We start from the raw sequence: 27,932 nt of genomic DNA on the forward strand, positions 1-27,932 counted from the left end.
CCTTTTTAAATTTTTTTTCTCCCTTTGCTCCTTGGAGCCAGCCACAGATAAAACAGTACTGGCAGCTAGAACACAACAAATACTTTACCCACTAAGTGGTGCTTGTGAACATTGCCCTTTCAAGACAATATATGATTAAAAGAGGCATTTAAAGTTACCATTATTTATATATTCACAGTACAGTTATTATGAGTATACTTTATGCTTAGAAAAACATACAAAAGATTTATTTAATGATAATGTATTTGCCTCGTATAGTAATTGAGAATGAAATTCACAACAGTCTCATTTCTCTCATTTACAACCATGTCAGATAAACTTAAGACGTGCTTATTTTTGTTTACTTTTCATCATAAAAAAATATAGAAAAATAAAAAAATAAATTCATTGCATTTGCTTCAACACAAGTCCTATTATTTGATAATGAACATTGCTGAAGTGCAACTGCAGGACGGATAAGATTTCCATGTTCACAGGACTCTTCAATAGCGCTGTTCTCTGAGCTTACTCACTAGCTAAGTGATTGGCTCTCTAAGGGGCACCTTCCAGCACTGAAACAAATTTAAGTCCAGGCCTTTTAATTATTCTCATTTAATTCTCCTACAACCTGATAAAGATTGTAGCTCTATGACTCAGCAATAGGGCAGGGAGATAGGGGGTGTTATTTTCTACCCAGTCATCTTATTCTTTAATCTACATTACTATCATTTAAAAAAATAAGTTAAACCTACAGACTGTAGGTCGCAAATCACCATCAGTGTTAAACAGTGACTTCAAGTAAATATTCAGGCAATTTAAACACCCCGTCAAGACTGTTTCTCCCATCAATAAATCTTCCCTTCTTATTTCTCCTTTCCTAAATGGCTTAGGACGCGAAAGCTCATGTACACATTTCAATGGAGAGAGGCTCTTCTAGTCTGATCTGTGTTTTGTCTCCTTGATATTTGCTGATCTTCATTAAGATGTGTCTCCTTCTACCTAGGCATCTAGCAAAGGTATCTAACTGGAAACTACAGTTGGTGACAGTGGACCTTGCTTTGACTAAGGTCTCAAAGTCTTCCCTCAGTCACCTCCTTACCCCTGCCCCAGGCCCTTCTTCATCCTTTTATAGGAGCTTGGTGGAAATTCTTTATATCCTAGAAAAAAATGGTTCCCAATATCATATCCTTACATCCTTGTATTTTCCCTTTTCATTTTCCCCATGATACTGTTTTAATTGAAGTACAATATACATACTACAAAATACATGAATATTAATCAGTTTGTGGATTTTATAAAATATACAATATTCATCAACTCTTTTCCAGTCACTTTCCATACCTGAGACAAGCATTATTTCAGTTTTCTTAACAGTTTTTGCTTCCTGAAACTTCATATAAAGGATATCAATCATCTTTTGCTAAAAAAAAAAAAAAAAAATTGAAACTCATCTGTTTTCTAATGTATATCAGGATGTGTTCTTTTGTGATTGCTGAGTAGTTTTTTTTTTTTTTTTTTTTAATAAAAATAGCACAAATTGTTCATTTACCTGTTAATGGAGTCAGGTTATTTCCAGTTTAGGATGTCTATGAATAAAATTGCTATGAATAGTTTTGAACAAGATTTTGTTTTTGGACACACATTAAGTCTCTTGCATAAATACCTAAGAATAAAATCACCAAGTCATAGAGAAAATGAATGGTTTACTTATAAGAAATTCCAGGTTTTCAAAATGATTATACCATTTTATACTTCCATCATCATTGTGAGAGTTCAGTTGCTCCACATTCCCACCATATTGAGATTGTTTTTTCCTTTTAATTTTAATCATTCTAGTGTGTCTGCAGTAGTTTATTGTGATTTCACTTACACTTTTCAAAATTTGTAATTTCTTTACTCTCTTGAGATAAAATCCAGATAGCATGGCCTATATGTGCAATTTGAAAAAAAAAAAGTCAATACCGTAACTATAAAGGAGAAACAAGTGTAATAAAATAGAATTACATATACTTATATATAAAATATGCAAGTACTACTAAACTATAACATAATAAAGAACAAATTATTACACCTAAAGTAGAATCACTATAAATCAAAGAACTACAAATGTATAAAATATATACATTGTCTTGGCAATACATGTATATTAAGCCTTCTAATCAATAATGCTATTTTTTTAAATGCTGAAAAGCTCCTGACAAATTTCTGAACACAACAAAGTATAATCTTTCCTCAATTTGTATGACAATTGCATTCTTAAAACATTCTGTTGATACTGAAATTTTACAAAACAAACTTTTGAGTATATATGTAAAATGGAATTAAGTTCTGCACTCAATTATACATGTTTTTCACAGTCATGAATCTAGAGAAACATTAGAAATTTGTGCAGCATTTGGAACAGCATTTTGTTCATATCAGAAAATGTCTAGTATCACTGGCTCCTACCACCCACTTTGGTGTATTCCAATACCCAGAAATACTCGCACGTATTTCACAGCCTACCCAGGACCACTCTTCTAGCACAACTTGGGGTCAGTGGGAATTAGCTTAGGCACTAGCTCAAGACCCTCTCTACCAAATTCCACTCTCAGCCAATTCCAAACTATTACCATCTGCCATTGGGTCACCATGATTCTTTAACTAAAATCATTGTATATGATGTCTTAGGTTGAGTTCTCCCAGGGAACAGATGGATTTGAATATAGGCTGGGACGAACGCCTAGGAACCACATCTGTGAAGGAGTGGAGAAAGCATGACTGAGCCAAGGGAGAAGCTGAACTGAAATTCAGTTGCAATAGAGGCCATAGCTGATCAAACAGGGAGGTAAGGAGCTCCCTATTCTGCAATTCAGAATTATTCTAAGTTGAGACAGTTTTGCTACTACATATGTAAATACAGGGTAAGATTTGTGTAAAATAAAGGAGATGCACACTGTTAAATAAGTTTTTGACTTTGTCTTGATTTAGATGTTTTGATGATATAATGGCAAAAGGAAGATGGAGAAGTATTCAGCATGGTGATTTAATTGTGCAGGGCTTGTAGAATAAAATGCATTAGGAAAGATATATGGGAAAAGCCCAGTGAAAAACTTTACTGTAACTGACAAATAACAACAATTTTCCATTTCTAAAAACAAATCATTAAGTATTATCATCCCCACCTTATAGATGAGACAATTAAGGATGACAGGTTCAATGAGTTTTGTTCAAGTTCACATTACTTGTACATGACTACTATTCCAATTCTCACCATTCTAAACAACCGTACCATACATTTTCATAGTAAGAAATGTGCCAACATTACTGGTGAACTAAACTATTAAGTATTAAATACTAAATCTTCACTATTTTTTCTCTTGTGCTAAAGCTCCTCAACACTGGCTCGAAGTCTGAGAGTTCATTATTAACTGATTTCCAATGGTAGATGGAGAATCCCATCTTCCCACATAAAAAAATCAATGTGCAGACTTCCTATCCCAAACAAAAATCCTATAAAATTAGTTAATAATGGCAAGGCAAAGAGAATAGTGGCAAATATGACTGCTTGGAATGCAAAGTTCATCAAAGCTGTTGTTTCCCATTTTCTAAGTACTGACTTTTTTGTTGCTGCTATATTTATGTTAGTATTGGCACAAGATGCATCATGAGATAGTTCATAACACAACCCTTTTGGGGGGTCAATATTTTACCTTTACCTTTTAAAAAAAAAGGGAGCTAAGGATATTTTATGTTTCCAACTTATTTTCAGTCAATGAATCCCATGGTGCATTATTCATATAAAAAATGTGGAAACCTAAATATTCAAAGGTAAAGAAGTTTCAGAAGTAAATACTCTTCATCTCTGTGCAAGGAAATAAAGTCAGGAAAACTAGTGGAGTGTTCTTTCAAGGAAATATTGTTGCAAATGTAGAGATGAGGTGGCAACTACAAGAGGAAATTCTTTTAGTAGTTTTACCACAAGCAAATGCCTAATAGTAAAGGCCAACAGGCAGAAAAACAAAAGAATAATTTAAAAACTCATTAAACAATCATTTAAAAACTTTAAATATATCAGGAAATGAAAAAATTTGGTTAACTAAGTCAAACAATCATCTTTTTTAGTTCTTTGAAAGCAACACTTTTTCTCATTGGCCTGTTTTAGAGACTGCACTTTTCCAACATCATGACTCAGTCTGTCTCTTACTCTATCTCCTTTTCCACCCAGTGCTTCTCCTTCGGTTCAGTATGTCTAAAAAACTTAGCTGCATCACAGAATTATGAAAAACAACAAAATGCTACTTAACACTGGTGGCTCAGGACTGCAAATGACACCATTTGTGTTGGTGTGCTCACTTGTGTTATATTGGGGAGTGTCTTTGAAAGTTTGGTCTATTACAGAACCCATTTTTTTGGCATGGCTACAAGTAGATAAGGTGCTTGTCAGATATGAAAACATGGGGTTGAACTGCATTACTTTTCTTCCTTTCATGGTGAGGAGGGAAACGATGTTAATAATACCACAAAGGACAAGCGGCACACAGTAGCACTCATGTGTTAACTGAATCAGCTGTTAACCTTACTGGCTCAATAACAAAGTTTATTTAACAGATATTTTAAAGTAAACATTCCTAATCAGCAAAAACAAAGTAAATTTGTGTGTATCTTTCTTGCTTTTCATAGTGTTTTTGAAAATGAAATTTTAAAAAGTTGAATCAAAAAATTCAAACTGGGTTGAGAGTCAGTTACTTATATAGGATAATGCAAACTAAATTTAGATGTAAGATTTAATCATCAAGGGGCATTTCTCTTGGATGACAAGCTTTTTTTTTTTTTTAATAAGTCTTTTGATGAGTTTGACCAACAAGTAAAATAACCCCATTAGCCACTCTCTGACACAATAACTTAACCAAAAGGTAACATGAATTCACTTGAAATGAAACCTGAAAACTTAACAATATACCTTTTTAGCAGCATTTTAAATGTTACTCTGACAAAGTTCCTAAAATAGCAAACTGATGTCATTCACCTTTACAGTTACACAAATTCACATTTTACATGTCATCTCTTCTGAAAATCTTTACCATTCAATGGTCTCTAAAATCACTCCCTACAGTTATTGAAGTGTGTGATTCGTTTTGGCACAAAATCATACAATGTCTCCTACTTTTACTGTCTGACATGTATATTCTTCAAAAGACAAATACTGTTACCTATTGAGGCAGTTTGCCTGCTTTTCATTTGTACCTCAACACACCTAACAAAGGGCTAGCACACAAATACTGAATACCCGCAATCATTTTTTTTTTCTGGAATCCAACAATGCGCTTCTTTCCTTCTTAGCACATATATCTTGAGTTTGTGACAGTACTATCAATAAATTCATTCTTTTCATTGAGATGTGACTGATCACTCCCCTTGGTTTTACCCGAAGCAGGCAATGTCCATGTACCCATTGTGTTGTCTTAGAGCAGAACTTGTTCAACCTTTTCCCTAAGATAGCCCGACTGGCAAAAGAGCAAGAAGTAATGTGGAATCTAATATTGTCCAAAGATGCAGATGGCAAAAAGAAAATTTCTTTGAATTCTCATGTTTTATCTTTTGAAATACATAATTTTGCATTCTACTTCATAATTCATTCATTCAGCAATATTAGGTGCTTACTCTGTGACAGCAATACTACAGTATACAGTAATGAATATAGAGTTGTTTATTTTTAACCTAGTGAAAATTTTATACAATTTGGCTCAAGTAGAAAAGTTAAAACAAACTGTGCCCAAATCCAAAAAAAAAAAACCTGATAATCCATGATGCACTAATTATTGCTTCATATACCACTAGTCATGCCATTGCACATCCTGGGAGTTTGTGTGCTCTGGTTTGAGAAGCTGAATCTTGGTTTAATTTCCAGAATAAAGTCAATGGCAAATTTAATACTTATATGAAAAGACTTGGAAGTGTTATTAGAACTAACCAGGTTATGTTCATTTTATCAGTATATTTTGCCTATAGTCTGAAATGACTAAAGTAGAAATTCCATTTCAATACCTGGAGGAAATGTATAAAACTGATCCTTAAAAACAATATGAAGGGGAGAAGCAAAACTTTTTTTTTTTTTTTTTGCAGTGCTGGGGATTGAATTCAGGGCCTCACACATGCTAGGCAAGCACCTTACTACTGAGCCACAACCCTAGTCCCAGAAATTATTCTTGACCTTGAGGTCAAGTCTTCACTGACCTCAGTACCACACTGCTCTTCACTGCTATTTTAGTCTCAATTAGACAGCTTCTTCCAGGTTCTCATGCAACTACTAAACAGTTTCCAGCAGGATCTTTTAGGAAAAACAAAACCTCACATAACAATTTTTGGATCTCTATCTGCTACTGTGTTCTAGTGCTCTGGAATAAAGAATGACCAGAAGTTTCCTTGAAAAAGTATTAAATTTCCCAATGATAATCTGGTTTTTAATCATAAAAGTTCAAACATCAATGTGGGATTGATACAGTTTTGTTTGCGGTATGTGGCATATGTATTTTTTGACTGAAGGCAGCTCTTTGCAATAGTACAAGTGATTTCCACTGGGGTTGGTTCTATCCTCCAAAGCTGCAAAAGACCAGAAAACTCACATGAAGCCTGGTTCTCCCATATGGTACCCCCAAGTCAATCATTTCAAATTAATATAAAGACAGTCTTACACTTGTATGGAGGTTGATGTGTGTTTCTCTTGCACACAGTGTGTAACCCTTAGAATTCAGACCCCTTCAGACTGGCTAATTAGAAAGCAATAGGGAAAACACTAAAACATACAGACTTCACAACTGCAGAACAGTAGTTCAATCAAGAGTGTGCATCAGAATCACCTATAGAACTGGTATGCAATTTTCACTATTTTAAAATGCAGATTGGGACTTACATAAATCTAACCTGAGAAGTGGCCTAAGAGTAAACATCTTAAAAATACCACAAATTCTGACTTAAATACCACTATTATAGTAAAGTTCATTTTTTTTTTTTTTTTCTGCCTATAATATGGGCTCTGGTTTTAATAAGACTTAAATTTATTGTGCCAGAAGGCTAAAATCTAGGAATAATGCTCTATTCACCTCAGCCTTCTAATACTTTATACAGTATGACAACACTTAGAATCCAAAAGTAACAACCATCTCCAGCATAGAAATTCTAAGTTATTCTGATTCCTCATGTAGACCCACACATGTACATGCAGCAGCCTACCTTCAGCCTACCTTCAAGTCTTGGTGTTATAAGCAGGATCTTTCTCCAACACTAAATGACTTTAAATATGTTACCTTCTGCTCATCAATTAGAAGAAGTGAACATTTTATATTTGAAACTTTAAGGTCAGTTTATTAAGTTCAATGATGAAAGTGATCAGAAGAATATTCTCCTGAAAATTATTTTTTTTTTTCTTAGAAAAAAAGAAAGGAAAATCAAAACCCTCTAGGCATAGCCACAGATGCTGTGGCAGTCAAGCTTCTCTGTAGATGGGGACAGTCCATTAGTCTGCGGAGTCACTCCCTGGGTCAGCGGGATTATAGTCTGGATCATCTTCATCATCCTCCAGCTCCAAGTCATCCATTTCCTGGAACAAAGACTCATCTACCTCCACATTGTTTCCAGCTGCAAGAAGCAAAACAAAATTCACTTTCAGTCTTACACTCAAGAACAAAAGATATAACTCACTGGAGTACCAGACAGAAACTTTTCAATGTACATATGAGGTATCAGTTATGAAATCCCACTATGAGTGCAGATCACATCTTTATTCGTCAGTAGACTCTCAACACTTTAACAGCAATTTTCTTCCTCCAGGTCACAGTTTAAAAATCTGTTGTTTTTAAGGGCTTATTATAGAATGTATATTATATAATGAAGATATGTTGTCCTGGTTACACAAAGTTGACTATCAATGAGACTTGTACCAGGAATATCTTTTATACTTGTTAATTAATTGGCAGATGTAACGACCTTTTCTTTCACCCAGTTCTCCTTGTAACCAATAGAATCACTTTTCAAGATTCCACATGTCTGAGCTCTACAATAAAAAATAGCCAGCCTCCACATTAAACATCTCTCTTCACTTTTTCTGAAGTAGATAAATACAGGATATTATAGATATCTTGAATCACCACATTGTAACCTTCCTTCCCTCACAGACTCTATTTACTGACATTCATTTTAATAAGAATATAAACAGAAAAAGTCTTGCTTCATGCCTATGGCAGTTCTAATAAAAATACAAAATGCTAAGCCAAGGTCAAAGAATAACTGTCTCTGGAAGAAGTAGTAAAGGCTTCATAAGCAGATGAAGATATGAAAATATCTTCATGATAAATCTGAATCCACCAAGAATAAAGGTCAGGTTAAAGCAATTCTGGGTAGAAGTATATACAAAGGCAGGGAATAAGAGTAAAACCTTGAATACTTCTAATTGGAAGGCAAGTTTTTTCAGGAAAAATACCTAGAGATAACATGGATAAGGGTCTGACTGAGGATTCCATAAGTCAACCTTTTTTTCCAAGTAAAATCATGAAAGGACTTCAAAAGACAGGTTTCATGATTAAATATAGGTTTTAGAAATGCCATCTTAGAGGCAGCAACTATAACACAGATAAGGATATTAGGAGGAGGAAGAGATTTGAGGAAATAATTTAAGAGGATAGCACAAAAGTCCAGGTAAAAATTATAAAACCTTCAAATAAGAAAAGTGATGGGAAGACATTTCAGAGGCAAAATCAATAGGTATGTTTTGGTAACTTATTGGATATGAAGAGGTACCTTATCCATACAAACAGAAAGATATTAAGAATGAGTGACACTAAAACTTGTGTAAGAGAGAATGAGATGAACCTTTGGAGTTAGTATTTCTCAAAAAAAAAAAAAAAAAAAAAAAGAAAGAAAGAAAAGAAAAAGAACAGCCTTTCTGGGTTTTTAACTTTTTTTTCCCCCCAGACTATAAAAATCTTTTTTGTTTTTTCATTTAGTTTTTGATGGACATTAATTTTTTTATTTGTATATGGTGCTGAGAATCAAACTGAGCGCTGCACACATGCTAGGCAAGTGCTCTCCCATTGAGCGACAATACCAGCCCCTATTTTTCATTTAGACAATTTAAAATCTGCTACAGAGAATGTAATAAGATACATTTTTTTTAAAAGGTGAGTACCAACAAGGTTACAAAGAATGATTTAGCAGTGGCCCACTTCAGCATTGCTTCTTAACCTTCCATAAAGATAACACCTTGAATAATTCTAACCTTCTATGGTAGATAAGGCAGAATTAGATTGAAAGTCCAGAAGTTACAAGATCCCCAACTAGCAAGGTCAACCTTGCAGAAATTTCACAAAGTACAGAAACCTAGGGTCCTATTAGAGATGTACCTAAGTGTGGAATAAAGTTTAAAAATATAAGTAGGCCACAAACTCCATGGAGGGCAGGAAACTGCTTTGTACTATTCTCTGCTATATTCTCCAGTGTCCAAGATATGCAATAAATATTTGTGAGTGGGTGGATGGATAATGGATAGCTGGAAGACCAAAAGAGGGTAAGGGGTAGGAGAAAAAAGAGGAGAAGAAAGCAAGGGGGACAAGACACTCCAAAGGCAGCAAGAGAGGAAATACTAGGAGTTCTACATCTGAGGTTTTTCCCAGCTCCATGAGAGACTACGGAATACAGTTTCCATACAGCTGTGATACTAGAAATGTTGGGGAAACAGGTCATATGAGTCACAATGGCCCTGTTTACTAATTATTAGAGACTAATGTGACCATAATTATCTATCTATTCCTAACTTGAAATTGCTTAAGTTATCATAAAACTTTTAAATAGTACATTGTTGTAGAATTAAAAAATTCAGTTCAAATGTATAAGCTGACCAACTATTAGAATTTTGGGGGAAGAAAAATTCACATTATCACTTTAATCTTTATGGTTTAAAATTAAAGGCAACATTATATACATATAGAATTGTAATATTATCTTACCATCCTCCAAGAACTGGATATCAGATGTGTCAAGATTATGATCTGTTTCAAACAGCTGTTTCCCTAAAAGACAAAGTATATTTAACTTAAATGGCATAGTATTCCTTCACTTTCCCTATGAACACTGAAAAAATATTAACTCAGGAAAACAAGTCTGAGAATCCATTTTCCTGCAAATTTCAATAAATTTATGAACTCAATCAGTAGCTAGGAGACATATGAATATATTTACATTAAAATGGAATAAGTGAAAAACCTCGTCTGTCTTAAGAATCCTAGAAAAACAATAAGATTGCCTCTATCTAAGGCTTATTATCTTAAAAATCCCTGTATTTCAAGATCTATTATTTATAATGTTTGTACCAGAGATCAGACATAAAAATTCATCATAACCAGGTACAGTGAAACATGCCTGTAATTCTAGCTAGTTGGGAGGCTGAAGCAGAAGGATCACAATTAAGACGAGCTTTGTGGGGCTGGGATTGTGGCTCGGTGGTACAGCACTTGCCTAGCATGTGTGAGGCACTAGGTTTGATTCTCAGCACCACATAAAAATAAATGAAAAAATAAAGGTCTATCGACATCTAAAAAAAAATTAAAAACAAAACAAAAAAGACTAGCCTTGTCATCTTAGTGTGACCCCATCTCAAAATAAAAAATGAAAAAGGGCTGGGGACATGGTTCGGTGGTAGAAGGTCCCTGGATTCAATCCCCAGTACTGGAGGAAAAAAATAATTATAAATTATATGTGAAGAAATACCATCATGTTTATATATTTTCTATTTTTGTCCTAGATGCCTATATATTATTTTCTTATAAAAATATGTTCAAATGATCCTCTTGCTACATAAAGAAGACACCAGAGTGTTTGAGGGCAACAAAAAAAATTATGGGAACACCATACCACTTAATTTATTTTTTCCTGCTTGCTCTTCTTCTTTCATCCGTTTCTTTTTAATTTCCAAAAGTTCTGCATCAAACTTGGCCTTCCAACTTAAGAAATTCTCTATTGTAACAGGAGTGCCATGGAATAATTGCTTAGAAAATAAAAATGACATAAGTCACCAGATTGACAGGACAGTTTAATAAATAAAGCCTAATGATGATATCTTCTAGATAAATAAGTACAACAAATTATAAGAGAAATATATAAAAATTGATGTTTAAAATTTTGAAACATTTAATCTGATTTCTGCCTACCCTGGATACTTTCATTGGTTTTGGCAACTTCTGGAAAAGCTCACTGTTTTATTCTTATTATAAAAAACAAAAATAAAAACAAAAAAAAATACACAATGTATTTATTATATTTACCACAGATATTTACCATTAAGAAGAATGTTGCTGTCAGTTTTAATATGCTTTGAATACATGTTTTTTCCACTTCATTTCAGAATTTGAGATTCTCAGATCATTGTAGAGGGACTTTATCATTCTAAACTCTATGTGATAAGTGAAATAACATATTTCTTGGTTTTACTTGTATAAGCTTTACTAATCTAACTGATTAGAATTCATTACTCATGTTATTCCACCAACCAAATGAGACATAAATTTTTACTCTTACACAAAAAATTATAAATTTTTTTTGTTTTTATAATTACAAAAAAATTGAAAATTCCAAGAGAAAAACCAAATGAATTAACCAACCAACAACAAAGAATAATGAACAAGAAAAAGGCTTTTAATGTACCTTTTCTGCTTCTTCTGCTTCTCTTTCTTTTTGTTTTTTTTCTTCTTCTCTTCTAGTTTTTATCTGATCTACTATTTCATTTAATTTTTCTTGCACAGCTGTCACTAGAGTAAAGATCATCACCATACCAAGATTTTCTTCAGCCTATGTAACAAAAAAGGGGGTAAAAAACACACTTCTCAGAAAAATAGAAACTAGCCCAGGAAAAAATGTTTTAGTGTAATCACTATAGACATGTTTCTAACATGATTACAATTCAGTTACACCATATATTCATACACTTGGATAAATGAACATGTTAAGAAGTGACTGTATATATGAATAATGAGATCTTATACTAAGTCATGTAATTTGCCATACCCAACATAAAACATATATTTCAGTAAATTCTGTTTAATAATCAGAGGTAGAATTCAGAGTACCTTTTCCTACAGTATGAGTAACAACTTTTCTCAAGCATTTCTCAGTATTTTTGTTCTTTTGAGTATTAAAAGCTAAAAAAAAAATGAATAGAATTTTGAGAGCAGTTTGATTTTTAAATCTATTACAATAATCAAGGCTGGGTACTTTTGTATTTTTTTTGTTACCTTTTTTCTTTATGTTTCAAATGGATTAAAACTAAATGTAAAAGCATCTCCAACTCATGAAAGGAATATAACTCAAAGACAGGCCATTATAAAGCTGGTTGTTTGAAGGCAGAATACAACAAAATAGATTTTTTTAAAAAATCATTTTCAAACTTACTAGTCAGAATCTTACTCCCAGAAGCAGAGATCCTTAAGTACATCTTTGCGCAAGGCTGGCCTCGGCAACATGAGTTGGTGTCTCATCAGCTGGGTCCTCCAAAGCCAACTCCTATAATCCTCCTTAATGCAGTGCATCTATGCTAAGCATCCTAAATTTATAAGAGTCTCTCCTAAGTGTCAAACCCATATTGAAACTGCCCACTAGATGGTGACTTACTATCCAACAGTCACTTCAATACTAAAATATCACATTCTCCACAAAATCCATTCCTGATTCTCAATCTCAGCAAATCATATCATCTTCTACTCTGTTGTTCTGCCCATTGTTTTCGATCTACATTGTTAATACTCTAGCCCAGGACACCATCATTTTCAGTTTGGAATACTACAAGAAACTTCAACTGGTCTTCTTAAACCTATGACCTTGCCCCAGACATAACCTCTCTAGACCACTCTACATACACAGATACACAGCTAATCTAATTTATATGCTAAAGCACCATAAAACAATCTCGTCAGTCTCTTGCTTTCCTCAACAGCTTCCCAAACCAATCAGGGCCAAGTCCATATTTTTAAACAGTTTAACCCTTCCAAAGAATGGAGCGTCTTCTTTAGTTTCATCTCTTGTCACTATCCGTTTTGAATTTTAAATTCAACTGATGCTGTTGAATTTAACTGGAAGTTCTGGGAAGAATCTCTCTGTATCTCTTTGTCTCTCTCCCCTCCTTTAGCAATCTTGATCCTTTATCTTGAAACTCTTCTATTCCCTTTATGTCCTCGAAAGCTCTTCCTTCAGTTCTCAACTTCCTCTTGGAAGCTTCTCTAGTGTTTCAAGTCTATGACCATCCATACAATCCTGAACTTCACCATCATTGCATTTTTCACACAGAATAATGATTTCCAGTTTGCCAGTCCAAATTCCTCAACAGAGTATAAAATTTGTGAGACCAGGGATGGTGTCACTCAACCTAATGCTTGACACATTTCATTAACAAATTCCAGTAAGGTATCTTTTATAAAAATTAAGTATTTCAATAGAACAGCAAAAATAAATAAATGAATAAACAGTCATGGATACTACGCAACTCAGAAATCATGCTAGTTCCACATCACTAGCATTTAGAGAAATGTAAATTATAACTATATACCATTTTCATCTTGTCAACATTCTAAATGACAATATCCAGTTTAGCAAATTTCAGTTTGGAATATTACAAACTGGGAAAACATACCTGAAAGGCTACCGTGAGGTCATAAATTGGCAAAATCATTTTGAAGGTCAATTTGGCAGTAAGAATGAAATTATTAAACATGCAAACCCTTTGATCTAGCAATCTGACTTCAAGAAAATGCCAGACTCGTAATAATTCATTCTTTTCATTTATTCAACAAACCTTTGAGTACCTCCTGCGTGCCAGGTCACTAGCGATATAATGGAGCATCTGCTCTAAGGATTTATAAATAGTGATAAATAAGAATGGTGAAAGAATTGTATATTAAATAAAGCAAAAATGATATGTGTAATTACATATACGTACAATGAAATTTTATGCAGCTATCAAAAATAATGGTTCATATATGTGTATGTTTCACTGAAATGGAAAGATGACCACATACACTATCATGTGACAAAGGAGATGTTATGAACCATTATGGATGGAATGATTCAACTTGAGGTGGGAAAGGAATCTATGGATATAAGTATAAGGAAAAAATATCAGGCACTATATCATAAATAAAAGATAACTACCCAATTGGTGGGTTTGAGTCATTTTTATTTTCTTCATGACTTTTTTGAGTTTTTTAGTACAAATATTCCCTCAACACATCTGATCTCAGATAAGTGTCAAAGAAATCAAAACCATCTTTTTGAAAGAGAGCTGGAGTACAAATGATATACTAAACACATGGAAAAATTCTCTCAGATTGAATAATGAACATTAATGTGTGACTAACAGAATACAGCATAATCATCCCAGGTCTTCTACAATGTTTTAAAATGAAATATGCTAAGCCAAATTACATTAGAATTACTATAATTTCATGCTGAGAAAAGTATGAACAGGGCCCAGAATCAGCATAAACAACTTCTTCCTGACAGACCTTCTTTCGTGCCTCATTCTCTAATTGATCCCTATACTTTTGTTATAAAATCATCATTCAGAGGACCATTGGTCCTTAGAATATATAAGTCACATCTAAAGTTAAGACATGTTTTTTAACAATTCTTAGAAATAAACAAAATTAGGACTTTGGATTTTAAGATGGTAGAGTAAATCTTTCACTTGTCTTCCTTATTGTATCTAAAGAACCCATGAAAACTTTCTACACAAGCATAAGGGAACTTTAGCTACCTGCTAAGCCTCATTGTGGAGAGTCCACCCTACACAGAACTAATCCAGTAAGAACTTCCCAATATTCATTTTTTTCTTCTACACAAGTCTTCCCTCTTGGAGGGGTTATAAGCCATTATTGGTGTTTCTAAGCATAGTGAGGAAGAGCCATACAGGGGAAAAAAAAATCACAGGCGTCTTCCCAGACTGCAGGCTACTAACCTATAATAATAGGTGAGAGGGGATAGAAGCTTTATTTTTTTTCTAAGTTGGAATTTTTGCTGAGCATGGTGGCATACACCTAAATCCCAGCTACCTGGGAGGCTGAGGAAGGAAGACTGCAAGAGGCAAGAGGGTTAAAAGTTTGAGGCCAGCCTAGGCAACTTAGCAAGAATTTGTCTCAAAACAAAATTTTAAAAGAGCTGGGGATGTCACTCAGGGGTAGACTACTTGCCTAGCATGTGTGAGATCCTGTGGTCTGATCCCTAGTAACACACACTCACATGTGATTAGAAACTCCAAGAACCAAATCAGAACTGTGTTTACAACTTAACGTACATGTTGGGCTTTTTTATCATTTAAAGAGAACAGATAAGTCATGGAACTGACTGAGCTTTAAACAGACACATGAGGACACCTTCTATTACTCAAACTTTAAAGGGGCAGTGGGAAACAAAAATAAAGATGCTTTGAATGAATCTTGAATTTGGTTTGGTAAATATACTACTTAAACATTTAATGACATTTTTCTAACTCTTAAATTGATGTATAATAATTAGGGCCAATGAAATAATAACACCACTGTAAAACAAAACTATTTCCTTACCTGTACTGCTAATAATTTTAAAATGTCTGAGACATCATTATCTTCTAGGTTTTCCTGGGAGAATATTTCATAAAGGGGAGCTTCATCTGGGTATTTTTCACTGTATGTAAACTTGAGAGTAGTCTGAACAGCTAAGACACAAGATAAGAGTTTGATATGAATACATCACAAGTATAAAGACTGGTATTTTTGTTGAATCAGTAATTCATTTACAATGTGCCAATGAAAAGTAGCAATAGATTTTCCTACAATGAAAACTAAGGCTACTAAGAGACCAGATAGAAAATCACTAGTATAAACAAAATATACAACAAAAACATAAGTGAAACAAATTAAAGAAATACCCAAAATCACTTCTTAAACATGAAATACATTGACCACCAACTGGCATTTTACTATACTGCTTTTCTGAAAAAGAAGATGGACAAAACCTATTTTTTTTTTTAAATCTTCCCTAAGGTTAACAAAAATCAATGAGCATTAAAAAAAAAAAAAAATACTGTCATAGGCTCATTTTAGCCTCTATCAGAGACAGATATGGTTCCAGCCCTGAAATCTATATTTATATCTGCACAATAACAACAGGACATTGCTAGACTTCTGAACTGGACACTTAAAGAAATTATCTGTAAATGCTTAACCTAATTCAGCTATATATTCTTACTAGATCTTTTGACTTATGCCATTTTACAGATCTGACACTTGTGCAGAAATGAAATTCTTTTTGGGGGGTATTGGAGATTGAACTCAGCGGCACTCAACCACTAAGCCACATCCCCAGCCCTATTTTATATTTTACTTCAGAGATAGGTTCTCACTGAGTTGCTTAGCACCTCACTTTTGCTGGGGCTGGCTTTGAACTTGAGATCCTCCTGTCTTGGCCTCCTGAGCCACTAGGATTACAGGTGTGTGCCACTGCTCCCGACTAGAAATGAAATTCTTAAGGGCTCATTAGTGCAAGCTGTCCCTCTGCAGCCTAACTCAGTGAGTTCTTTATTCCACCAGGCAATATTAAGTTAAGCAATATTGCTATGCATTTTCTATTAAAAGTTTTATTACTTTTGATCTTTTGCCTAGAGTTCAACTTTCTTGTAACACACATTTTCATAAAAACCTGATTTTGGTGAAGTAACTCAAATCCACATGGCTCTCCATACAAGGAGAGGAAAAGGAACCTTAAAATTTGCAGGTCTGATATTGTATTTTAATCTTTGTGTATGATGTCAATAAAGAATTTTATGAGTAAAGCAATACAAAGGATTGAGTGCTAAGCATCAGGAAGATATAATATCAATGTCTCCTGACATTCATCTTTCTTCCTTTTTAAACACATTTCTAATTTTATTGCAAAACTAAGAATTTATTTTTATTTTTCCTCAGGTTTCTTGAGATATACTTGACAAATAAAATTATTTATATTTAAGGTGTTCAACATGATGTTTTAAAATACATATGTATTATAAAATGATTACCATGGTCAAGTCAAGTCAATTAACATAACCATCACCATCACCTCCCATAGCTATAATTTTTATTTCATGTATGGTAAGAATACTTAAGCTCATAAACTTATTCATCTTGCAGAGAACCTAGGTACCCTTTGGCCAATATCTCTCCCAATTCCCCCAACCCCAGCATTTAAAAACACAATTTGTCAAAGAAAAAATTAAAATGGAAATCAAAATATCTGGAGCCAAATGAAAATGAAAATACAACACACCAACACTTGTGGGTTATGGCAAAAGCAGTTTTAAGCAGGGAAGTTCATGACAACGAATGCCTCCATCAAAAAGGAAAAAGTCTCAAACAACCTAACTTTACGCATCAAGGAATTATGAAGGAGAAAAAAAAAAAAATAAGCACAAAATTAGCAGTAGGAAAGAAATAATAAAAATCAGAGTGGAAATAAATGAAACATGGGTCAGAAAAATATGAGAAAAGATCAGTAAAACTTAACGATTGAAAAAAGGAAGACTGAAATGAAAAATTGAGACCTTTTACAAATGATACTGGGGTGGGGCGATGTTTATTATATGGTATAAAGTTTCAGAAAGAATGAATAAATTCTGTAGATCAACTATACATCATGGTGATTCTAGTTAATAATAATGCTTTTGTTTTTGTTTTTGTGGTGCTAGAACTTAGGGCCTTGCACATGCTAGGCAAGTGCTCTAACACTGAATTATTCTCCAGTCCAATAATAATGTATTATGTACTTAAAAATTGCTAAGATTAATATTAAATGATATCACCACAAAAATATTTTAAATAAACACCTAAAATTCACCATTGTTGGCATAATAGTTCTTTCCTCTACTGTTGGTGTAGTTTTGTAATTTATTTGTTTCATTATCATTATCCTGAGAATATTCTTTAATACATATTTTACATAATGGTAAATTGAATTCCACCCTGTAGGTGTATTAAAATGCATTTACCGTTTTGAAGAAATAAAGTTTTAACAAAATATTTATTGATTGTACTATTAGAAATACCAATTATTCATTATAGAAGATTTAGGAATATAAGACAAAATAAAATCACAAGTAATCCTATCACTGGGAAGAGCTCAAGGTAACCATTTTAGTACAATTATTTAAAAAAAAAAAAACTCAGAAATATTTCTAAAACTATACTTTAAAGTATGTTTATATATATACATATTTACATTTCAAACAAAATTATAGCACAACATTATTATTAGTCATACTCATAATACTGCGCATGATTTAATCATTACACAATATATGTATGTATATGATCATATATCATAAATGCATTCCTCCAATTCCTTAAATATCAAATACAAGCATACTTCTATTATAATAAGAAGGCCACAACTTATTGGTTAAGATATAAACTATGATTATAACATATGTATATTATTTGTGCACAAAATTTTACTTAGAATAAATATTCCATCAGTAAATACTTACCAAGGATACAAATACTTTTAAATCTCATGCTTCACTAATGAATGAATGAAAATTCAATTGCTTTCCTAAACATGTGTATCAATTTATACTCACTCCCGAGAGCATACTGCTATCTCCTTATCAATATTGATACTGTGCTGGATGACACGAATAATATTTTAATTTTAATATACCTTTTCAATTATTAGTGAGCTTAATTTTTTAAACAATTATTTTTAATGGTGCCTCTAGAAATTATACATCCATTCCATTTGCCTGCTTTTCTACTAGTTGGTTCATTAAAATGAAGTTTTGGAACAAAAATAGGTATAATCTAGGTATTGTTTCAAACAAATTTTAAAGGTCTTTCTCAAATCAGGAATGATGAACTGTATAGAACTATTATAATAGAGATATTATTAACTCCTAAATATGGAGGCTGAGGCAGGAAGATCTTGAGTTCAAAGTCAGCCTCAGCAAAAGCAAGGCACTAAGCAACTCAGTGAGACCCTGTCTTTAAATAAAATATAAAATAGGTCTAGGGATGTGGCTCAGTGGTCAAGTCCCCAGAGTTTCCCCAGTACCCACCAAAGAAAAAAACAAAAACCAAACAACTATTACTCAGAATATGGGAACAACACGCAGGAATTTTTCAATTTTATTTTTCATTTAAGTATAATCTTAAAGAAAATTTATATTTCTGGGTTCTTTTATCAATGAGCTCTGTTGCACCATAATTTGCATCATATGGTGCTCAAATAATGTCACCAACTTCTTTTATTTTTTTTTTTTTTGCAGTGCTGAGGATTAAAACCAGGGCCTTGTGCTTGGGAGGCAAGTACTCTACCAACTAAGCTATATCCCCAGCCCTTCACCAACTTCTTTATAAAGAAAAATTTCAAATAGTGACGAGCAGAGGGCACAATATTTACTTATTTTGATATAGCATAGGCACTTTTAACTTACCTACCTATAAGAGTATATTCATTATCAGTTTAGTAATAAGTAACTATATCCAAATCTTTTTCATTCAGATTTCAAAATATTTTAGTGCTCACCTTATTTTCAAATGTACAGGACAGATTCAGAGTTATCAAGTGAGAACATTAAAACTGGCTCTTACTCACCAGCCTAACAGGGAAAAAATAGTCTTGGGACTAATGCCAACTTACATATCATTTTTGTCAAAGCACTATATTAACTGAGCTACTCTAAAGGTAGAAATGAACTTCAGATGCCATTCCCTTGATTATTCACCAAATTTAAGTGAATTTTGACTTTTGATTTTGTAGCTGCTTTAAGAGAAAGAGAGAAAATATACAGGTAGGTACATATCCTGTTTCATTTATAACAGCAATGTCCAATTGACAATCTAAATGTTTAGTATGAAAAATAGTCATGCAAAATAATCATCATTCAATGTAATACCACATGGCCACTGAAAAACATTTGTATGCAAAGTCTTATTTTAGGCAAAAATCTCCCACCATTTCTCTATCTGCTATACTGCTTATTTGTCTGTTTTATTTGTAAAGTGAAGCATATCGTGCAAGACTATATTACATCAACTTCCTATTTTTCTAGAAATTATGTTTACACAGGAAATATCAACTAGAAACAAACAACATTCATGTTAGATTCTTTACAGCACCTTGGCACCTTCACACCTGCAATGCCTAACACAATGGCAGCCGAATGAGTGAAATTTCTGAGAAAGAAGCTTACAAAAACCACAAGTATTTTTATGAAACTTACTTTCATCATTTTCTCCAGCCTCAGATGTCACAGTAATGGTGAAACTGGGTGGATTTTCTGATAATACTGCAAGAAAATACACAGATATTATTATTCTGCTTACTATGGCAGATGCTCTTCCTTATTAGCACTTTACCACTACCCAGGCTCAAAACTGCTTCCTAGCCTTTATTTTCATTTCCACAAATACAGACTGAAAAGAATACTGAAATGATAAAACCTACATCAATTTTCTATGCAAATTGAGTTTCTTTAATCTACAAAGAAATATCTTTAGTAACCTGTGTTTCTGTTTCACCAAATGAATTAAAGTATTAAGTAATTTAACGTTTATTACCTACATTTGAAAAATTCCACTCCTAAAAAGCTCAAATAGAAAGGCAAAGAGTTTGATGTTTCACACCAGACACTGCCCACTGATAATTCATGTTGTCACTAACTTGTATACTTTTTGTTATTTTCCATATTGTTAAGTATAATCAAGCTTAATCCTTTCACAGATACTAAGCCTCTACCATCTTTCATGGAATTATAAAAGGAATTAGCTATGAATCAAAACATTAAATTGCTTATAATTAAACAAGACATGTAAGTCAACATTTACATAAGAAAACTTTATAAATCATTTTACAGCCTCATATTTAATTAATACTATATCTCTTTTTATCATCTGTTTCCCCATAAAAATATTTTTAAAACTCTAAGAGACCTCCTAGATCAATGCCTGGCAGGATCAATAAATGTTGGCTTAATGAAAAGGACTAAACTAATGAAAGAAAAGAGGAGACACAAAGGAAACTGATTCAAAACCAGGTGAAAAGTAACCAAGGAAACTTCAAGCTACAAGCAGGGTGGCTAAGCCTGTGAGGAAAGCCTATGCCTTACTTCATGCCTGGAAAGCACTGGCATCTGCCAAAGTTGGCAGCAGATCTGCACACTTTCTGAAAAGAAAGAGCAAGGAATCACTCAAGAAGTCACTATGAAAACTACTTGGCTTTTAGTACCCAGAACTTCCCAAAGCCACCATAAATATATTTTATCAATACATTTTTTAAACATTTGCTTTTAAAATTGAAATATAAAGTACTTGAAGCAATGGTGAACATCTATGATTACTAAAAAGGTGTTTGGTCATGAAGATGAAAGATGTATTGAATTCATATTGTACTAGATTAGATCTCAAACAGTCCAGTCCATGATGAAAAAGCCACTGAAAGCTCATTATAATAAAGTTTACATAATAATTGGTCTTATCTTTTTTTAACAAATGTGTATAAAATACATTTGACGTGATTCATTTTTTCTTTCCTTTCACAACCAATTTCAGCATTTTTATGTCATGAAACATAAACACTGCAACTCTAGAAATAAGAGTTCAACTGAATGACTTTTACTTGTTTCCATTTTCCAGGATTCCATGAGGCTGTTGGTCAGGGGTATCCTATACCAGGTAATAATAGCTAACATTCATTTAGCTTTGCTTTGTGGCTGTGCCATGTGTTTACATAAAAATATTTTAATTCTAATACCAGGACTGTGATTTTATCCTGTTACTGTATTTCACCAAATCTAAGATGCTATCAAGTATGAGATACACTTTACTTTGTATACCGCTAAGAAAGAAAAACCTACCAATTGAAGTATGACACATAATTTTATCAGTTCATGTTAAAATGTAATAAAAAGTGTCTCAGAAAATATTAAATATATCATCATTCCAATTTCAAAATGTGGAAATGCAGACACAGAGATTTTATATAATTTACCCAAAGTTCTACAACTAGCAAATGGCAGAACTGAATAGATGTACACAGTGTCATTTAAAGAGAAAAAATATATTTCTAGCTGAGAAATTCCATATAAGTTAAGCGAAAAATCATGGGTGGCAGGCAGAGATGGAGAAAGGGAACATAGCTGAAGGTACCACGGCAGCAAGAGCATAAAGGTCAGAAAGCTAAAGGATCATATAGGGAATAATTATATTTTCTGTTTGAAGGATATCTATGTAAGCAAAGAACACTAGGTGAAAATACAATTTAAAGTTTAGGCAGGAATAACAACAGTTTTTAGTAGTGATATGGTAAACAAAAAGCACTAGGTAAAAGTATAGTTTAACTTTTATGCAGGAATAATAACAGTTTTTAGTAGTGATATAGTTAAAATTGTATAAAATACAATTATGTAAGACTAGAGACAGATGAAACTAGGTCACTACTATAATACATCAGTTAAAAATAAGGGAGGTTCTGAACTAGGTTGTCAGCCATGGGAATGGCAGGAAACGAGGAAGTTAAGACGGTAATGAGATGTTGAGTTTGCAGGATGAGAATATGATGCCACTAACACAAACAAGGAACACAAAATAAATATCAGACATGGTATATTTTAAAGACAGAGGTACTTTCAGTTGGAGGTGTCACAGAGGCAATCAGAAATAGGCAAAAGGAGCTAAAGAGAACTGGACATTAATTCAATTTGGAATCATTTATAGAGGTGACAAACTAAATAAGATCATGGAAGAGAAAATGTAATAGATAAAAGTCAACATTCACTTTGAAAGGAATTCTCAATTTGAAGCACAAAGCTAGCAGAAGAAAAACTGACAAAGACTATAAGAAGTGCCACAAGAGGTAATAACAAAATCAAGAGACAACAATGTTAAACAAATCAAGGGAAGAAAGTTTCAAAAAGAAATGGAGGATAATTCTTCCATCCCACCCTACCCACCGTCTCTCAGTTTTCTAGCAAGCAGATTTTATCACATCATTACCTGCCTATACCAGCAGTTCTCTATCAGTATGTGATATTGGGATCAGTTGTGATAAAGGGGTGGCATCATACAGCCAACACACTAGAAACTATGCGTAAATGAAATAGGTTTTATTTGTGAAACCACACCAACTATAAGGATCTGGGTTTGATACAGCAATGTCTACAATGTGTACTATATAGTTTTGTAGCAACATGGGGGAAAAATGGACAATGAACTACTGCCATGTAAGATCATATCTAAATCCCTGACAAGGCTTTCTGTGATTAGCCTCTGCTTACTTGTCAAGTCTCATTTTCTGTGGTTCTCCTTTCTCACTTTTTGTCCTAACAATTACAAAGCATTTGTCCTTTGTAAAATCTGAATCCTGTTTCTGCACACACTGCTAAAATACCCCTCCCCCCAGTCTCACTCACTGGTTAATTCATTACCCCTCTGTTCTCCAAAACAACTCAGGCTATCCCTTCTCCCCTAAATTTATATTATGTCTGTTTCCTTAGTAGACTAGACTGAATTCTAGTCTACTGAATTCTTTAAAAATGTATATAAATAAATATTTGGTGAATGAGGAAGTCAAAGGTCACGGGGATATTGGCAAGAATATCGATGAACTGAGTATCACTGGATATCATTGAACCTTGTGAGCCAGATTGAATATGGGCAAGATGGACCAGAAAAAAAGCTGATGAACTACCACTCCATGAGAAATCATGACAAGAAGTATCTAAAAGCATTACAGTGAAAGAACTACAGAGCTACAAAGGTTATGGACAAAAGGAGAAATTTAAGAAGCCAAAATTTTAGAGATGGCATTTCTAAGGAATGCCCATGGTCAAATGCAGCCGGAGGTGAAAATCAAAACTGTTAGTTGATAAAGACAATGAATTATGAAGCCTCATTACTAAAAGAATCAACAATTAAGATGGCAAATTTCTAGAAGAGTATCTTATATTTGTTTAATGGATATAAAGTATTTACACATATTATTTTCCATTAAAAAGATAAAGAAACAGGTTTGCAGAGATTATGTGATTTGTCCAAGGACACTACATCACGCTGTTGCTATAAAGAAAAAAATGGGAACGAGGTGCAACAAAGAAAAGGAATATTGGGAAACCTTGTTGCTAGTCCCCTAATATCGACTCTCCCCTTGTTCTAGTTATACCATTTTTAATTGAGCATATTGACCAGTCCCAGAGTAAGAGTTACATTTCCCATTTCTCATGAAATGACTAAGTTTTACCTAACAAAATGGAAACAGACATGTCCTTTGACAGTTTCCAGGAAACTCCCTTTAGAAACAGCTGGCTCTCACCATTTTTTTTCCCCTCCCTTAATTCCTTTATCTGTCCTACTACCTGGAAAGGGAATACTACCATCATCTAGGCCAAGAAGGTGAAAGCACACCTTAGGGATGACAGAGAGCTGGATCAGAAGAAGCCTTGTCCCTGAGGAACTTTTGGATTAAAGCTGCCATAAGTATTTTATGCACAAGAGCAATAAACTTCTGCTTTTAAAAACTAATGTTATTTGGGGTTTTCCATCACAGCTGAACCTATTTTTTAAAAATGGGGGAGGGTAATATACCAAAGTATGGCAGCAATTAAAAACAAAAAACAGAGATGGAGATCCTGAGTTCTGATGATGGAATATACCATTATAATGCATTACTGTGAGCTGGAGTAAGTATCAGATGCCAGACTTCCACCACTATGAGTAGATCAAAATACTTTTGAGAAAAAAAGATTGTTGGGCATAATGGAAGGGTAGAAGAGATGTTAGGTGACATAGAGGGAGATGATGGTGAGATGGAGAGAATTACGGATTTTGCCAAAAACAGATAACAGGTAATAGCTAAAAGATATATTAGCAGAACACACAAATGACCTTAGATTTTCACAAAGAACCAGTAAGCCCATATAAAATAAGTCCCCTTGGTTTTTAGGGAGTATCTAATCGTTCAAAAGCATGTCTCAGAAAAACTGCTTTTACAAGAGATTCCTGCTCTAAGACATAAAACTGTTAAATGCTAATGGTTGTTACTTAGAGGACTGACATGATAAATACAGGATTATGTACACCTCTTGGCAAGGCAAACAGAATTAAGGGAACTGGTTTTTGGTTCACTAGATGTCAACCAATTTATCAACAAAACTCCCCACAGCCAGAGATTGTGATACAGAAACGGAAATAACCAAATTCTACTACCTTAGCAGGACCTTGTCAAGTGAAGCACTACTGAAGGAGAATGTGGTATCAGGAGAATCCATTTATAATTTTGGAAGACTAGTTGTTAGGAGGGTTGGATCAATGTGCAATCAAGCTACAGAATAGGCAAAAAGAAGAAACTGTATTATGATTTGTTATAATTCACAACAAATGCAACACCGGACCAAAAAGTCTTTGTAAATAGAAAACCAGTTAGCTCTGAGGTTAGTCTAGGTCTATGCATTGGAACTGTGTCTCTTTGGCACCCACATAAACTCATGTGTACTTAACAAATGCTGCTTTCTTTAGCTCTCAGTCATCCATTGTAGTGGGGAGTTCGTCAATGTCAACAAGCATTTACCAAATCCAACATTAAATATGATTCAAAATGAAGTTAGAAAACTATGTATTAGTTCCTTGGCAAACTGACACAAGCAAGCTCTCTTTCTTAAATCTGGCATAATAATACAAAAGTATGGAAACCAACACAAAACAAGGCTATAAAACAGCAAACCTTGCAAATTCTCAAAATTTCAAAAGATCAAACATGGAATCATTTTATTTCAAAGTCCTCTGCCTTTCACCTAAGACATTTCATAAAGAACATAATCATAAGACAAAGTTCCTTAAGAACTATAAATCAAGATATTTTAATTTATTTATTGCAAAGCTTATAGGGATGCTGACAGGAATTAGAGACAGGTAGACTCAAAGGATACCTGTAGAACACTTGAATGCATCAAAAGATTCATTTATTACCCTGGCTCAGAATCCTCAAGCACTGTGCATCTGATGAAATTTCCACATACTGAACTACAAAAGAGCTGTCAGGGCCTAATACAAATTGAAATACTTACAAAACTAATTTAAGGCTATAAACATATCACTTCTCTATTTATATGCACAATATTTAGTGAGAGATACCTTACTATCCAAAGAAAAAGAATAGCACACCCTATGCTGTTTTGCCTCTGCCTGCAGAGTTCATGTCTATGATATGTCCAAAGTATTAGAAATGACCAAACATTATGATTAAGAATATACCCAACAACTGCCACTGGTGTTCTATTATATTTAGGCATTGACATATAAGCAAGGATAGAGAAGGGAGCCAGACTCCATACACACTCACCCAGGTAAGGACACTCTCAAACCCCTCTTCACTCATCCCCTTAACATCCTCACAGCACAGTTGTACTGCTGGTGAGAGAGAACATGAACAGGACTGGAACTATACAGGGGTAGCTGACACTTCTGCCTGTTGGCAAAGCAGAACAAAATTTGCTACCATTGCAAGCAGTGGTCAAAAGGTGGAAACAAGAAAAAAAACTAAGCTAAACAAGGAAAGGGAGAGGGGTTGGAGTTTATGACTTAAAGTAAAATATCTTACACTCTAAAATCTGACAATCGATGATGGGCAGCACTCAAAGGAAGGGATGGGGAATGCCTCCTCATTCATACTGGCCTTACCTTGACTGCTTTTCAAATCCGAGAGAAGCTATACTGATTGAATTATCTTATAGCACTTTCAGAATCAACTGAAGCATGACTCATACCGAAGAATTCTCTTCCTTTAAAATATATCTGATGAACTTCTCACTAATATTTTATCTTAGCCCAACCGACAAGTAATCTGCTCCCCCTCATATCAGTTGGAACTGGATCCCAAGCCCCAAAGCCTGAAAAAGGAAAAGGAAAGAGTTCCGGACCTAATTACTTAGTTCCAGCCCTGCCACTAACTCGGGGGTGGTCCCAAAGCAAGTCCTTACCTTTCCTGAGCCTCCATTATCTTGCTTGTAGCAAGAAAAAAGTCTCAGACTAGATAATGTCTAGTATCCATACCAGTCTAACAACCTATGAAACTACAGCGGAACAGAAATTCGGGCCACATCATTCACGAGGCATTTTGAAGAATGTCGGGGAGGCGGGTGGTGTGTTTTTCTTTTTTCTTTTTCTTTCTCTTTTTAAGAAAAAAGGTCGACAAAGTCCAGGGACTATGCTACTGTCAACACTGATCCTACGTTACTCTAAGAAGAGCACTCGGAATCCCACAAATTTTCACACATCATCCGATGAAAAACAGCTTCTATCGAGTTAGGGGTGAATACACTAAAACTCACACCTTTGTGGTTCTGGAAAAACTAATCTCATTTGGAGTATCTTTTGGCGTATTTCACTGAATCTTGGGTGGATATAGGTTACATGGAAAGCAACGTGCTCTCGACCCAATTCCAGGCCTGACAGTCTCCAGGGTCCTCACAAGCCTCACCCGGACTTTCAGATCTCAGTGAACAAGCGGAAAAGGGGAAACAGCCATTAAATTCCTGGCAAAGTGGCTGAAAAACTTGAGGTGAGTGGCGGGCGAAGTGGCCACGCGGACCCATGATCCCTTCTCCACCCCAGACCCGGAGACCGAGGCCTGAAGCGGATCCTGCCCCGTCCCACTCATCCTCGAGGCAGCTGCGGGCTCGCGGCCGCGAAAGTCACCTGTGAAGGAATCGGGGTAGATGGACTCGAGAGCCTCCAGCTCATTGCGCTGCTCTTCGCCGTAATCTGTCATCGTGGCCCTCGCTGCTACCCATGGGTCGCCCCGATACCAGGGAGCGCGCTGCCGCTCAAACCGCGGCCGCGCCGGTTGTCGGGCGGGCGCAGGCGCAGAGTCTCCGGCTGGAAGTCCCGCAGACCAAAGCCAGGCCGGGCCTGCTGAGCCACAACCCCGCGTCGCTC

General features: G+C 34.5%; 1 protein-coding gene across 6 annotated transcripts; it reads right to left on the minus strand.

Moving 5' to 3' along the window:
* Positions 1 to 4,686: 4,686 nt before the first annotated feature.
* RWDD1 (RWD domain containing 1) lies at positions 4,687 to 27,932 on the minus strand. 6 transcript variants are annotated; one of them, XM_079146299.1, is made up of 10 exons: positions 27,693 to 27,932; positions 26,676 to 26,884; positions 26,338 to 26,463; positions 25,206 to 25,320; positions 20,228 to 20,293; positions 15,558 to 15,688; positions 11,653 to 11,796; positions 10,864 to 10,996; positions 9,960 to 10,022; positions 4,687 to 7,596 (listed from the first exon to the last, which is right to left on the minus strand). In XM_079146299.1, the coding sequence occupies exons 7-10, from the start codon at positions 11,776 to 11,778 to the stop codon at positions 7,475 to 7,477; spliced, it is 444 nt and encodes a 147-aa protein (XP_079002425.1). In that variant the 5' UTR covers positions 11,779 to 11,796; positions 15,558 to 15,688; positions 20,228 to 20,293; positions 25,206 to 25,320; positions 26,338 to 26,463; positions 26,676 to 26,884; positions 27,693 to 27,932; the 3' UTR covers positions 4,687 to 7,474. The 6 variants fall into 6 exon arrangements, with proteins under 6 accessions (XP_079002425.1, XP_079002424.1, XP_079002427.1 ...); XM_079146298.1 differs by lacking the exon at positions 26,676 to 26,884; XM_079146301.1 differs by lacking the exon at positions 26,338 to 26,463.

Source organism: Sciurus vulgaris (genome assembly GCF_902686455.1).
Source record: "Sciurus vulgaris genome assembly, chromosome: 7".
In the NCBI taxonomy this organism is placed as follows: domain Eukaryota; kingdom Metazoa; phylum Chordata; class Mammalia; order Rodentia; family Sciuridae; genus Sciurus; species Sciurus vulgaris.

Excerpts from the sequence above, each read along its gene's own strand:
- RWDD1 (XM_079146297.1), bottom strand. The coding sequence starts at position 27,765 with ATGACAGATTACGGCGAAGAGCAGCGCAATGAGCTGGAGGCTCTCGAG. Across the intron at positions 11,797-15,557 it reads TAAAATTATTAGCAGTACAG|GCTGAAGAAAATCTTGGTAT; the intron begins GTAAGGAAATAG and ends TTTGTTACATAG. Across the intron at positions 10,023-10,863 it reads AGGAAAAAATAAATTAAGTG|GGAAACAGCTGTTTGAAACA; the intron begins GTATGGTGTTCC and ends TTTGTCTTTTAG.